Here is a 16004-nt window from a genome sequence, read left to right as displayed (position 1 = left end):
GAGCACACAGAGTTATTTGTTTTGTGTTAGAACGACAAAGATACAGTTAACCGTTGACACCGAACAGTTACAAAGATATCAGAAATTGACTCTGTGATGGTGAATTTTCATGATTAAATTGACTAGAATCACCAAGGAGACACACCGCTGTGGTTTAGATGAATGTGTGCAGTACTGTTCTGTCCATTTGTTTGGGTATCAAATTGAATAAAATGGAGAGAGGGGAGAGGAGGGAGAGAGGGACGAAAGGAAGGACAGCGAGCAACACGGAGACAGCAGAGAATGAGACAGACACACAGAGAAAGTCACATCAAGCAGTTTAGCAACAACTCTCATCGTTCATTGCTTACCAGCCTTCCCAGATATGAGGAGTCCAAAACTCCTGCCACCATGGCCTGTATCAAAACTTTGCAGCTACCACAGGCACTATCATACCTCCCCAGAATGAACACAGAAAGAATATGGGTTTTGCATAAATGTGTGTAGTACTATTTGATCCATTGGCTTAGGTATCAAATTGAATAAAAAGGAGAAGGGGGAGGGGTGGAGAGAGGGAGAGAGAGAGAGAGAGAGAGAGAGTAGTTAAACATCAACTTTCATCTTTCATTGCTTCCTGGTCTTTGCAGATACTAGAAGTCTTAGTCCTACTGCCATACATGTATACATGCATATACATGATATATATGTACATTGTGCTATTTTTATATGTAATCTATGCATTCATTCATATATATGTATATATTTATCTTTCTCTCTTTCTGTGTGTATATATATGTATATATATGTATGTATATGCGCTACAGAGAGTGGAAAAAGCAAAAAGTGCAAGCTTCCTTCTCTGTTCTTTATATAGGCTGTCAGTAGAAGGTATGACCTAGATTATAGATGAATCTTCCCATTTCAAAAGATCCAGATTAAAAGTGGTGCTTCCCACTTCAAATAATTTAATTAAGAAGAAAATCCCTAAAAAAAAAAACCTCACAAGTATACCCAGCTATTTGGGTTTTAATTAATTCTAGATGTAGTCAAACTGACAAACAAGAATAGCCATTACAATTTCACCCCTTGTCATTTTACACACAATCATATCTTTTTATGTCATGTTTAATTTCCAAATGACACAATAAAGAGGTCATAATTATGCCAAACATGATATAAGTATCCCTTGTATAAAACACAAACACACTATAAATTTTAGAATAGGTGACAATGCCCTTAGAGGGACATTTTTAGTATCTCAAACTTAAATATGATAGCCACTGATACTCTCTTAATTGGTGTTACATTGCATGAAAAAGATTCAAGGACAGAAAACATAAATATCTGTGTAAAACATATTCAAACCAAATATTACAGAAATACTCATGCCGTTTATAATCTTCTTTTTGCAACTAGTCATGTGGATAGTTTGTATTTATAACTACCTTCTTCTACTACCCTTTCTGTTTTTCTTCCACCCTCACTAAGCACTTCAGCTGGCCTTGGTTCTTTTTTGGAGGAATAACTCATACCTTCAATCCTGAAGGATCCATGTACATTATCGTCCTTCCTGGATTAGGGTGCAGCAGTCTCTCATTTTCTTCAAAGTACATAGTAACACAAAGAGATGTCCTAAATGATTTCCTGTACACTAGTCATAATCTTTCTTACATCAATAATGAAGAAGAAATCTAATTTCATCTTGGTAATCTGGATTAATCACATACCTCAACACTGTTAATTCCTCTTTTGGTCTTTTGGTTTGTGGGCATCAGAAGCCAAAAGTGGCAAGGGGGAAGTCTGAGCTTCAAGTTCAATGGATGCTTGTTGTGTCTCTCTCCCTGGAACCAAAACTTCTAGGTAAGCACAGCTTAAGGTCACAGAAACAGAAAGTAAAAACTTGGTAGTTGGTCATTGGGATTGATAATGAGTGGAACCATTCCATTTTCTTCCCCTTGATCAGTGGTTTCTGGCTGTGGAGAAACTGCACCATATCCTGGATGCTGATTTAAGGAATATACCACCTTCTGGAGAATCCTGTCCCATCCCTCCAGGCTGCTGTCACCTAACTGTGTCACTGTGTCATAAGAAAACAACTACAACCTTATATCACGGCAGCTTCTTCAGAATGGTGAGTAGCATGGTAAGTCCAGTGGACTCTATAATTATGTTGCACTTATCTATCTGTGAAGTGAATTCCTTGGTCAGAAGCAGTATTGTGTGGAATACCATAGGTAAGGTATTCTGTAAGTCCACAGATTCTGTAAGTCCACAGATAGTGATTTTTGCATAAGCATTACATGCAGTAAGACAAACCCATAACCAGAATAAGTTTCTACACAAGCATGGACAAGGTGTTGTCATTTTCATGAAGGAATTGGTGCAATATAGTCAACTTGCCACCATCTCACTGACTGGTCACCTGGAAAAATGGTACAATATCTGAGGATCAATATTGGTCCCTGATATTGGTATATCTGGTATTCATCAGCAGCTGTAGCCTTGTCAACCTTGGTGGTTGCAGGACATTTTGTCGAGCCCATGCATTACTTCCATCTCTGTCACCATGGTCACTTTTCTCATGAGCCCGAGGGGTTGAACAATGACAGAGATAGCTGAGGGAAGAGGTTGATTATTCACAGAACAGATCACCTTCTCTCTTTGATTGCTGAACTCTTCTGCTGAAGTCACTTTTTGATATTCATTAATGCAGGACACAAGTATCTTCACATCCTTTGCTTATTTGGAGAGATGACAGCTATCCAAATATTTCTCATCCAGATGTATTTCTCACCAATTTTTCCAATAATGGTCTTCGCAAATCCCTGACTATCCATCCAGCCCATGGATACAGTCCATGAATTAGTGAACAGTCTCACATCTGGCCATTTCTTCCTTCTAAAGAAAATGTGTGACCATATGAATTGCCTGAAGATCTGGCCCCTGTGAAAATTTCCATTTGCTGAGTCTTTTGGGATTTTCTTAGAAAGGAGTTGTAATTCTGCAGCTGTCCACTTTTAGGTGGAGCCTGCTTAATGTGCAGAACCATAAGTATACCTGGCCCTTGTTTTTTCTTCCTTAGTCAACAGATCATAGGGCTCACCCCATGAAGCTATAGATGCATGCTTGATAGCAGAGGGCATTGCAATGGGAGTAGAAACCATAGACATTTGGGCAACTTCTTCATGTAGCTTGCTTGTGCCTTTAGGGCATGTTTGGGCTTGACCATGTATAAAGCAATTCCATTTGATGATAGATTCCTGCTGTGCCATCCTACTTTAGGACTTGGTGGGTCAGATATCACCCAGCTCATGATGGGCAGCTCAGGTTGCTTGGTAACTTGGAGGCTCAATGACAAATAATCAGTTTCCACTAAGGTTGAATATCAAGCTAAGAGCTGTCACTCAAAGGGAGAATAGTTGTGTGCAGATGATGATGGAGTCTTTCTCCAGAATTCCAAAATCCAAAATCTTCTGTGATTCACCAATAAGAGCCTGCCAAAGGCTCTAAACAACATCCCCCACACCCACTGCCACTTCAAGTATCATCAGGTCTTCTGGATCATATAATTCAAGTGTTATGGCAGCCTGTACAGTAGCCTAGACATGTTGAAGAGCTTTCTGTTGTTCCTGACCCCACTCAAAGCTCTCAGCTTTCTGAGTAACCTGGTATATGGGCCGGAGTAACACAGCCAAGTGGGGAAGGTGCTGCCTTCAGAATCCACATAGGACGATCAAATGTGCTTCTTTCTTGGTGGAGGGAGGGACCGGGTATAATAACTTATCTTTTACCTTAGGAGGAATATGTCTGCATGTCCCCACCACTGGATTCCTAAAAATTTCACTGAGGTAGATGCTCTTGAATTTTGGTTGAATTTATTTGCTATCCTCTGATGCACATATGTGTTACCAACAAGATACCAAAGTTTCTGTTCACATGGCCCAATCAGATTAATGTCATTATTATGGTGCATTGATGTGATATTTTATGGAAAAGCAGATGACCTAGATCCTTTTGAACTAAGCTATGATACAGGGCTAGAGAGTGAATATATACCTGATGTAAAAGTGTAAAAGTATAGTTTTGGTTGTGACAACTGAAAGCAAATGGCTCTGGTGGCCATTATGGACAGGTACTGAGAAAAAGGCATTTGCTAGATCAGTAGCTGCAAACCATGTACCAGGAGATATGTTAATCTCCTCAAGTAAGGACACCACATCTGGTACAGCAGCTGCAGCCGGACTCACTACCTGACTGAGCTTTCAAAAGTCAGCTGTCATTCTCCACAATCCATCTGTCTTCTGCACTGGCCCGACAGGGGAGCTAAAGGGAGATGTCATGGAACCATCACCCTTCAATCTTTCAAGTCCTTGACAGTGGAATTAATTTCTGCAACTCCTCCAGGGATGCAACACTCTTTTTGATTCACTATTTTCCCTGGCAGAGGCAACTCGAAATGCTTCCGTGTAGCCTTTCCAACCACAAAAGCCCTCACTCCACAGGCCAGGGAGTCAATGTGAAAATTCTACCAACTTCAAAGTATATCTATATCAACTATACATTTTGTAACTGGGGGAATAAACATAGAATGAGTTTGGGGATCCGCTCAACTTATTGTGAGTCGGATGTCAGTTAAAACTCAATCACCTGACCTCCATAAGTCCCTATTTTAGCTTGAGGACCATGTTGCTTCTTGGGGTCTCCCAGAAACAGCAACAATTCAGAAACAGTATCCAACAGACTCCAGAAAATCTGATTGTTACCTTTCTACTAGTGTGCATTTACCTCTGTAAAAGGCCATGGATCCCTCTGCGAAGCACTGGAGAAAGGTTAACAGTAAAACAGGGAGCCTGATGGTTCTTTTATTCAAGGTGTTCTGGTCTGAAAATTGGCTCAAGCTTGAAACTTGGCCCACAGGCTAAGATTCCCATTTGCCACAATCTGGTGTAGGTAGGCTTTCTTCCATTTGTTTGAGAATATATATATATATATATATATTAGGTTTCTTATCTGTCTCATGCCTAGGAACAGCATGATTGATTAGCTAATATCAAAGGTCCACATGAGTCATGCCACCATAAAATTTGTTTTGCCTGTGCTGACCATTACAGGTTAAGCCATTACAGACCTTGCTTTGTTCGCACTGCCCATTACAATAATTATGATTGTCTTGCTGCTACCTTGCCCCTGCTACTTCGGGGCCCAATTAAACTCATTGCATTTAATCCATCCAACTAAGCGACAGCATCTTTGACCCTGAAGTCTGGCACAAGGAAAAGGGAGACATCAAAGCTCTTTAAATTTGCTGGTGCCTGTCTCACCATTTTGTGTTTTATAGAATTAATGAAGGGTGTGCCTTCTGGGTTTCCTATTGCAAAGGATTAGGTATTACACAGTGTGTCCTCTCTAACATTGTAATTCCTGGAGCCTTAAAATCTCTTCATCAAAACTAAGCCAAGGGATATCAGGTATCTCCAACTCCTTTTCAGTAGGCCATCTTTTGGCAAATGCTTTAGACAACCATTCAAACAAACTTTGACACTTAAAAAAAAACCTGTGAGCTCCCATATTAAACATAGATTCTTCACTCTGTGGGATCATATCAATAAATTCAGTCTCAGATGTACGTTCCTTCCATCAGTAACACACACCCTTAAAACCTAGTCCCATACATATTCTCCAGACTTCTGCTTGAATGCATTAGCAAACTCATTAAGCTCTTAAGTGTTATAGCACACGTCCTCGTGAACTACACTTCCTATCTACGCTCTAAGAGCCTGCTTAGCCTTAAGTGTGGTTAGAGGTCTGGTGGCAACTACTACTGGCCATTGAAAGACACCAGTATTGTTTTGCTTGGCATCTCCTTCAGAGAAAGTCACTGCTGGGTTAGCAGACAGTGAAGGATTAATTTCCTCAGTCATAGGCCGAAAGTACAACATGTCAGTGGGTGGAGATGGGAGCACACCTGCTGAGTATGTTTTCTTCTGGAAAGAGTGCTTCTTCAGGTCAGATAAAACCTTGAGAATCTGAAGGTTCAAAGTTCTCAGTTTCAATAGGGTCCTCCAACATATTCAAGTTACACAATCACATTCTTTACCAATTAGTGATTTTACTTTAATTACTAACACCCTCCAAGTCTGAGACTTGAATTTTTATGGTACTTCAGTCAAACTTATGATGAAGGCTTCAGTTTGGTTTTCCACAACTTGAGCTTTGGGGCTGCTGGAGAGAATATTCTCTTTCAGGGCATGCTTATAAATCTTTAGATTGTTTATGAGCTTCTGGAACTGGATAATTTTATCCCTGAGTCTATTGTTGTCCTTCACTGCATTCTGAGATAGTGGATGTTGGTTAATTTTATCATGGAGCCCATTCTTTTCCTTTGTCAGTTCATCCAGAGATGCTAGGAGCAACCAATCAACATCATCATTTCCCTTATTTTTCCCCAAATTGTCAAAAGTTTTGTATTTATCATCGGCAACTCTATTGCTTCTTATAATTAATGGATCAGAACAATCAAATGTATTTTGTCTCTAAAGATTGTAAAATAGTTTACATCATGGATTTTTAGTATTCTCTGAGATGCTAAGAGAGGCTTTGGCAGCTGTAGATGTTGGCAAATTGGAAAGCCTATTAAGCCTACTTAAGAAATTCATGCTTATACTGCTTCTCCTGACATTAAAAATCAGTATCTGTATTAGTCAGGGTTATTAAGATCAACAGAACTTGTAGAATGAATCTATCATCTATCTATCATCTATCTATCTATCTATCTATCTATCTATCTATCTATCTATCTATCTATCTACCTGTCTGTCTGTCTACCTACCTACCTAGAACATAATGGGGACTTATTAAAATGTCTTATAGTCTAACTAGTCCAACAATGACTGTCTACCAATTGGAACTCCAAGAATACAATAGATGTTCAGTCCATGAGGCTGGATGTCTCAGTTGGTCATTAGTATACACCAGAATCCTGAAAAATTAGTCTTTAATGCCAGTGAAGGGGTAGAATTTCTAGCGAGAGCAATTAGACAAAAAAAAAAAAAAAAAACAAGCTTCCTTTTCCACATCCTTTATATAGGCTGCCAGAAGTAAGTGTAGCCCAAATTAAATATGTATCTTCCCACCTCTAAAGATCTGAATTAAAAATGGGTCTTACCCCCCCCCCCCCCAAATGGGTCTTATCCCTTCAAATGATATAAGAAATTCCCTCACTGGTATACCTAGATGCTTTGGTTTTAGTTAGTTATAGAAGTAGTGAAGTTGAAACCAAGAACAGTCATCACAGCCTGTATCAGCATGCCTTCCCTGACACAATGGTCTGTATCATTCCTTCCTGCTACCACGACATTTTTCAGGCCTTCTCTGCCACTGTGGCCTATATCGTGCCTTTCTGGCTACAAAAACTACATGCCTGCAATCCAGAAGTTAGAATAAACTCTTCCTTTAGTGTTTGCCTGGCCTGTTGCCACAGCAATATAATAATAGTCAATGAAGAAAGTGATGCCAAGAAACGAGTTCATTGTTGTGAGCAACCTGTATCTGCCTTGTGTGTAACTCTAAAGTCACCCATACTCCTTTTCGCAATAAACTGGACTCCATTTGCTGCTCTCTCTCGGTGTAAACCCAGAGAAGAAGCATGTGCAGTGACCGTATCACAGCCTGGAAGCTGTGTTTTCTTAAATTTTTCTCTGTCAAACAACTGAGTCCATTACGTTTTAATATGGCCTTCCTTGAATTCTTAGGACCCTTCACATTCTTCACTCAGGCTATGCTCTGTATGACTGCTTCAGCGAGTAAATGGACTTGGAGGGATTGACAGAATCAGGCTATTGACAACCAATGCAGGATTTCTCAGTGGATGCTCAGTTCCGGCCAATATTTGGTTACTTTTAGCCCGTTTCGGGATTTGTCAGTAGTACCCTAAGTTTAGAGGCTTCTCCAATACAGTCTTGCTTCTTTTCCTCACTCAGCTTTTGGGCTTTCATCGTGGGTTGGAGCCTCTCTGCATACTCACCCTCTTCCTTTGTTTGGGGAGGCACAACAGCTGCCTCCCAGTTACATGTTGTTAGATTTCACTCTGTTTTCAGATGGTAAGATCTGGGTAAATGAAAATTTCTTTTTTACTTTAAAGATTTTCTCTGATTCTTTTGCTTATCAATATGTTGTAAGTTAAGAGAAGGGTAGTGGAAAGATTGTCTTTGAATTGGAGAAAACAGGAGGAAAAGGTACAAATCGAAGGTACCAATAAATAGAAATTAGAAGTAGAGAAAATAATCAGGAAGCCAACATATGTTTGCATACTTCAGCAGATCTCAAGCTGAAAGCTAAAGGAGGAGGAAAGGACACTGGAAAAGAATTCTGAAATATCTCTGACTATATTTAACTGTTTTGTAGTTCTGTGGTTATGAGTTTAGTCTGGATTTTTAGTTATAAAACAGAGGAACAAAGCCATTTATTGCCTAAGAGAGAAGACAAAAGTTTGGATTCATTTTAGACATTTCAGAATGGGAAAATACGTTGGTAAAGTTAATTGGGTAAATGATATAGAGAAAAGTTATTTTTATAATAAACAGATATGCCATGTTAATTCGATAATAATTTATGTATTATAGGCAGTGTTAATCCCTCTGTGTGACTAGGAACACATGATATAAGGCTTAATGTGTTTACTATTTCCAATAGTTGAAAATAAATTAGGTCAATATCTAGCCAAGAAAGATTCAAAATAGTTAATTATTTGATAGTAGGATTTTTGTTCATTTGAAACATTGGTCACATGTAGTTCAAGTTGGCCCTGAACTTGAAATTTTTCTGCCTCACTCTCCCAAGTGTTGGGATTACAGAAATGTACCATCATGCTTGGGATATGATTTTTTTTTCAAAAATAAAATGATCATATGCCAAATACTAATAAATCAAGAAGAGGCAAAACTTTGTGTTTGAATAAACTGTGTGATGCTGTTTGGGTGATTGTTATTGACAACTCACTGGGTACTGAGTGCCCTTCTATCAGTACCTCCTGCAATGAAGCTTACACTTCACAAGATCACCTCTTTTTGTTGTCTAGTCTGTGGAAACTTGTACAAGATGAAGGGCCTCGCTCCACTTTCTGGTCTATGGAGGCCTCAACTTTCTAATAATTCACTCCAAACAACCTCATCTGATCTAACCGAGCCAGTTCAGTGCAGTCCCCAAGAGGTTATTTGAGGTATCAAGCTTGTCCTCTTCCTTTGACTCTGTAATTTGTGAAAGGAAAGCCAGAGCTGCTGAGATTATTTAGGTCCGAGTGGAAGCTTGCAACAGCAATGAAAAGAATGAAACGAGTCATGTTTCCGATGAAATAACTTCATCACTGAAACAAACCAACATCTGCACTCTCTTTGAACCTTCGGTTTTGTGAGTCAGCTCATCTTCTCCATTGTTTAAATCACTTTGTGTCAGGTGTTTGATTGTGTCCTAACTGAAAAAACTCTGCTTCAGTAGCTTGAGTTCCTAAGACTTGAATCCTGGTGCTTAGAGACATGAAAACTTAGGCAAGTTGTCCAATGACTTTGATCATTTATATAACTATTTGTAAAATAATCATGGTAATATCGTTTTAAGTTCTTATATATGATGGGGAACCTCCTTCAGGCAATGGCCCTTGAGAGGCTGGACCAGGTTGGGCATGGCTTTGGGTACTAAAGGGTGTGTTCCCACTGCGCGCTCTCTCTCTGTCTCTCTGTCTCTCTTTCTCCTCTCATACCTGGATAGATTCTGGATTCCATTCCTGTTCCTCATTGTGAGTACCCCTTAAATAAATAACCCCATTATTATACTCTATTTGGAGTTAGTGTGGGATTATTTGATTCACATTCCCCTTCATCTACTGTGTTTACCTTCATATATACATATATGCATATACATGGAGAACAAATATAAATTAGTTTGTTCAGAACATTTATCTATAATGAATATTACTCCTTTCATCCCTGGTATACAATATGGTTTTTATATTTAAGTGCAAATTAATCAATTTATACAAAATTTAAATCATTTCCTCTAAAACATTCATGAACATGAATGAAATAGATATCCAAATACATGACACCCCCGCAGGTTTAAAATAAGAATATTGCTGGGGTACCCAGTCCCAACTGATACTTCTACAGTATGGCTTCTACATACAAGGCTCAGGAAACATTGAAGAAGAAGGGATGGAAAAATTGCAAGAACCAGATTATCAGGAAGTCTTCTGTGAGAGTATGTCTTCTAGATATGACAAGTAAGGCATGACAATATGACTGCCTCAACAAATCCTGAGAAACCCTAACACCAGTAGGTACCACAACATGGATGGGAGAAATCTCACAAGGCTCCTACCCATTGATGAAATCAGTTAATGACTGGTTGAGAAATAGAGAAATAGTCTTCTGCAAAAATGAGCCCCTTAATTTGTTATCCAATAACAAATGGTTAGTTCTGAAGCCATATGCATAAAAACAACACAAAGTGGAATCAGCAGGTTGTATTTATATATGTATTAATGTATATGTAGCAATAATAATAATAATGAAAAGACCAGGAATAAGACAGGGAGCTGGAGGGTAAGGAGGAGTTTGATGGAGGAGAGGGATGATATAATATTTTAGTTAAGAATAAAAATTGAAAAGGATACACGAAGAGACATGATGGATATAATCAGTGCAAATATAACTCCCAGAATCTTTTGCATAGCAACAAACAGTCAGCATCTCTGTTTTTATCAGAGGAGTGCATTTCATACAGAAAGTCTGGACTTCAAAATAATATCTGGTCATGGTAGGAACACTTCTCAATATTGTTTGGTAACCACTCTTAGAAGTTGCTTTTACTGTACATGTGCACGTTACAAGATGGAGAGAGGGCAGGTTATTTTGTACATTTTGATAGGGGTGAGAAGACTGTTGTGGTTTGAATTGAACTTGTTATGATAGCACTTACTGGTATCCACTTCAGTTACCACAATTGGTTTGGAGAACTGAATCCGGAATCCCCAGGGGTAATCTCCGGTTCCTTTGAATAGTCTCACAGTTCGCTCTCGAACTGCAAGAAAGCAGAGGATGAATTGCTTTGAGTTGCCATTCAGTGCTACACACTGTTACAGAACTGTAAAAGTGGCATGTTTGCCTTACTGATTGCATGTCAGGCCTAATAGAACGGTTCCAAGCAATGCTAGGCAATAGACTGCAATAAATATACGTGACTATAATCATATACATTTTTTTACTAAATTCTATTGACGTGACTCTAATCATATACATTTTTGCTGACTAATATTTTTATTAAATTAATTATTTTCTTAAAAATTATCTTTTCTCATTTAACGTATCTATAGTCACATAAATATAATTTGGTAATACAGAATATGTAGATAAAATTTCTGAGAACATATGAATAATATGTAGATTAATAATTAAGTAGCAATAAAGATGTTTTATTCCATAGTAAGCTATATTTAGAAATTACTTTTCACTAATTCTTTAGAATCATGAGGCCATTTAATTAGGATTATTTTATCTTTATTACTAGTTTCAGCATCAACAATTATTAAAGTGCTTTTGTCATTATTATTAACAATGAAATTTCCATTTGCAAATATTATCGTATTATTTTCTATATTATTGAAGGAACATATTCTAGAAAAGAATGCATTAATTATACAAAACTCTGCATTGTTATAGTTTTATAATGTGGTATAATTTAATCTTCACAACAGATGATGATTATTACTATTTGGAGAAGAGACTTTTGAGATGTAGAGTGGTTAAGTACTCATGTCAAGAAAGTAAAGCTTACAGCTGCTGGGCAGCAGTATACCTTAGGTTTCAGCCTTAAGTACTCTGCACACAGGTCTAGGAATGCTGAGTTGCTTAGATATATAAATAAGAGAACTTATTACAACATTATTCATGGAAAAAAAACTGAAACAGTCCACAAACTGAAGTTTTACAGAAGCCTAGAAAATTAAAAGACCTGTCTCACTCTGAAAAATACAAGAGTAATTAGCACTGGAGAGGTTGGAACATGTAGGTTTGCCTACATTGTCAATGGAGAATCCTAAGCTCTTCATAGTAACGGCACATGGATTTTTATAGTCATCAAGCTAACTTCAATTACTGTAGCCCAGTTTTTTCCTCCCATAATTGTTTTCTCCCTACTACCTTCACAGCTTCTTTTCTGTATCATGTTCTTTGGTGTGTGTGTGTGTTTAGTGTGTGTGTGTTTAGTGTGTGTGTGTTTAGTGTGTGTGTTCCTCACAACTTCTGCTTGTTAACCAGTTTAACTTGTTCAAAACATCAATCCATTCATTGACCTTCTTGACTTTTTTCTACCTTCAGGCACTTTTCCCTTTATGCCCACTCTGAAGAACAGCCTCACAGATCAGTCTTCTCTGTTCAGAATGATTAGGTGCTGCTATTCCTCAGAAACGGGGAAAAAGTTTAACTCCAGATTGTGAACATCATGGACATTTTGCCTTGGAGACTTGTAAACAGTAAGTAAAGAGCAAGAGATAATAAAATATAACTAATGACTTTCCCAAGCCTCAGAAGAACATTCTAAGCAGTAGTTCAGCTCCCAAGTACTTGTGTAAATGCTAGGCAAGTATAAGAATTTCAAGCTATTGAAAAGAGTAGAGTAACCTAATATCTTAAAATGGAAATTTAACAGAATTCCCTTTCATACAAAATAAGAATGTATTATAATTTCTGAGTAATATATTTTGCTGCCTTTTCTCAACCTGCTGCTCCTTTTTCTTCTGTGGATATTAGTTGTTACTTCTTAGATTCAGATCCTTCTCTAGGCTGAAGTGGAAAAAATTTTCTTTTTTGTACAGTTGCCTTATCTTAAAATTCACATCCAAAGGTACCCACATGTAGACAAAATAAAGGCAGAATTAAAAGCACAGAGGATGTCAAAGAAACTTGTGAGTCTTTGAAGTGATGGACAACAATGCTTCTGAAGGTAGTGAAAGACCTTAGTTTGGTCCTTCACATGTTGTAGAGCCTTTTCTTCAACATGGTTGACAGATAGTCTTAGATGCATGTCTCCTAACATTAGCAAAAACATTATTCATTATAAATTTATATTACTTTGCAGAGCTTGTAAAATGATTTGCTTGATTTTTCTCTCAGATATTCTGTGATGAATCATTATATTTCGTACATTATATTTCTTGTGAGAAGCAACAAATATAGCAGAAGGCAAAGCTTTCTGCCCAGGCATGCTCAGTTGTGACCACCTGTTTGGTCAGATAAGGAAGACAAGCATCTGATACAAACAAGGAGATATTCATCCATTTTCACAGGTTTATTGCAGTCCAACGAAGGAGTCATTAATTTACAAACATTTGCTGCACACTGTTTTTCTGCAAGGCACTTTCTTATATAATAGGATTGTAGTAGAAAGGTCAGAGAAGGACCATTTTTTATTTCCTTTTGAAGCTTAAGTGCTTACACTGACAATGGGATGAAAGGATACAGTTTCTTCATGTGAATTCTGGAAGGGATGTTTGTTTTTGTAAAATGCCTGAAGAAAACATGGTGCTCTCTTTTTGTCAAGAAAATCGTAACAATATTGCCGAGAAGTTGTTCTATGGATTCTGGTTCTGAAGTTCTGTGTTCTGCAACGCTCTGTGTTTCTGGGAAAGTTTGTTACTCATTAAGGGAATTCTCTCTTGGCATTAACTATTTGGACAGTGTCTTATCGGATCTCATAATTTAAGAGGCAGAACTGGGAAATTCAAGGACTTAGGAATTAATATTTCAACACTCTGAGACAGGCTGCTAGCTAATCAGCACAAAAAGAAAAGCAGAAATCCATTTCTGACTGTTGTAACAATGATTTCTAATGTCTCCACTTTTCAAGGTTTCTTGTTCCCTCTAGGTTACTCTCTTGATGCTATCTTCTGCTTTTGACAGATCGATTTACCCAGCACATATTCGATTAATGGAAGATTTTTATGTGTTGATTCAAATCAAATCACATTTATTGTTTTGTTTTTATATTTCATGAGATTATTAAAATAGCTATTGCTTTCAAGGTCGTGTTTCTGTGGTTTAGGTTTTTCAATCAAGCAAACTGAATGTCAACAACACGTATGAAAGAGTAAACATTTCAATAAAGTCTTTAAACGGTGAGCTCCTCCGTAGAACTCTCCTGTGGGAGGACAAAGTCAACATGTTGGTAGCGTGTTCCTCTTCCATTCTGAAGACAATTTTCTCATATTTTAAGATTTATAGTTTTTCCTTTCCCATGGCACTATCTAGTGAATAATCCATAAGTGCCACACAGCTGCTGAGGAACAACAAATGAATGTCATTGTTGTTTCACAGACTGTGGATGTATTGTCAAGTAATTTATCCCTCTAGACAATACTTTCTTTGCATCATATTGTTGGCCTGAAAAATTCAAATAAAGAGCAAACATTTCTATAAAAATAACGAAACTCACACACCAAAACACCCTACCTCTTTAACGTGGCTACAGCATTGTAGCTTTGCAGGAAGAGAAACCTTGGTTTGACTATTTTCTAACTCACAACTAGGAAATTAAGGATTGAGCTTCATTTTATAAGTCTAAAATCTATTTTCCTTTTTAACACATGTTGATTATCATTACAGTATTTTAAAAATATTATGAGATAGTTAAAATGTTTTATTTAAAAACTGTCCATTTGCCTGTGGCTCACTTTCCAAATGTCTGCATTAATTTTTTGATATCCCAATGCTACTCAGTCAAGAAAATGTGTACATCCCAGCATAAGTAAGTGATGTAGCAGATTCCAGGGGAAAAAGTTAGTCAAAAATATTTGCTCCTTTAGTAAGTGTATTATGTAATTAAATTGTGTAAAATTTACACATGAATATACAAATATATTTATGTGAATATACTTACTATTCTGCACAAAATGAAGTGAGAGATAGAAAGAGCCAAGATATATAAAAAATTCAATTTCATTTTCGTGTCCATAATTTCAAGTTTTATAATGCTTTAAATCATGAATAAAAATATCAGTGAGTATCTTCTTACAGTAACGTGGCTGGTGTTACTTGATACTCACTCCACAGTACTTCTTACTTACTCTACTTCAGTGTCTTGTCCATTCATTCAACACCATGAACTGCCTTTCTAAGATGAGACAGGTCCATAGTAGGTCCCTGATCTCCATCAGTGAGTTTGATAGATTCCTGGCCATGAGGCTCCTACTTTAAATCTGGGGTTCTTCTATTATACTAAAAACTCAAATAAAAATTATACATAGAAACCTTAATTTTTTTAAAGATTACTCTTGGATCATCATTGATCTTGTAGTTTTTCTGATTTATCTTATTTCCTTCTCGTAAGAAAACTTGCTATAAATTTGTCACACTTAATGTTCTTTTGTGAGGCAAGTTTTATGGACCCCAAGATGAATTTATACTCACCATGAAATCAAGGCTGATTTTGGTTTCTTTTTAATAAAAATTATTTTTACTACTTTTAAATTGTGTATTCCTGTGTATTTGGGTGGGGTATATGTATGTATATAGGTGCCTATGGAGGTCAGAGGCTTTTGAGTCCCCTGCATGAGGAGTTATATGTGAGCTGTCTGACATGGGTGCTGGCAACCTCACTGCAGTCCTCTGAAGAACAGTGTGCACTCTACCGAGTCATTTCTCTGGTTGCAACCTGGCTTCCACTTCCTGCATGCAGAATCTTGGGTATATACCATTATCCTCAATTTCAATTATCTATTTTCTCCAAGTCTGGAGTTACTATTCTGAAGAAAAAGCTCTTTTTTTGATTTGTGAGACTTTTATATGATATATATTTACATAATCTCCCCCTTCCTCTCTTCCACTCTATGTGTCCCCATCCCTCCCAACTCCCTCTCAAATTCATGGCCTCTTATTCTCTTATTATTATTGTTACACATACACATACAATATGATGGACTCAGGCCTCTCGTGCTGTTCATAAACATAAATGCTTAGGCCTATCTATTTGGAATTATA

The 16004-nt window shown here is 37.5% G+C and overlaps 1 protein-coding gene across 1 annotated transcript in view; it reads right to left on the bottom strand.

Moving 5' to 3' along the window:
* The window catches only part of LOC130869260 (uncharacterized), a 134115-nt gene that overhangs the window by 71608 nt on the left and 46503 nt on the right, over positions 1-16004 (bottom strand). The window contains exon 5 of the mRNA XM_057761265.1: positions 10951-11052. Within this exon, the coding sequence (XP_057617248.1) occupies positions 10951-11052 (102 nt within the window). The remainder of the gene's footprint in view (positions 1-10950; positions 11053-16004) is intronic.

Source organism: Chionomys nivalis, chromosome 2 (genome assembly GCF_950005125.1).
Source record: "Chionomys nivalis chromosome 2, mChiNiv1.1, whole genome shotgun sequence".
NCBI classification, from domain to species: Eukaryota; Metazoa; Chordata; class Mammalia; order Rodentia; family Cricetidae; genus Chionomys; species Chionomys nivalis.
The sequence above is the reverse complement of the archived record's forward strand: the minus strand, read 5'-3'. Positions and strand labels throughout refer to the sequence as shown.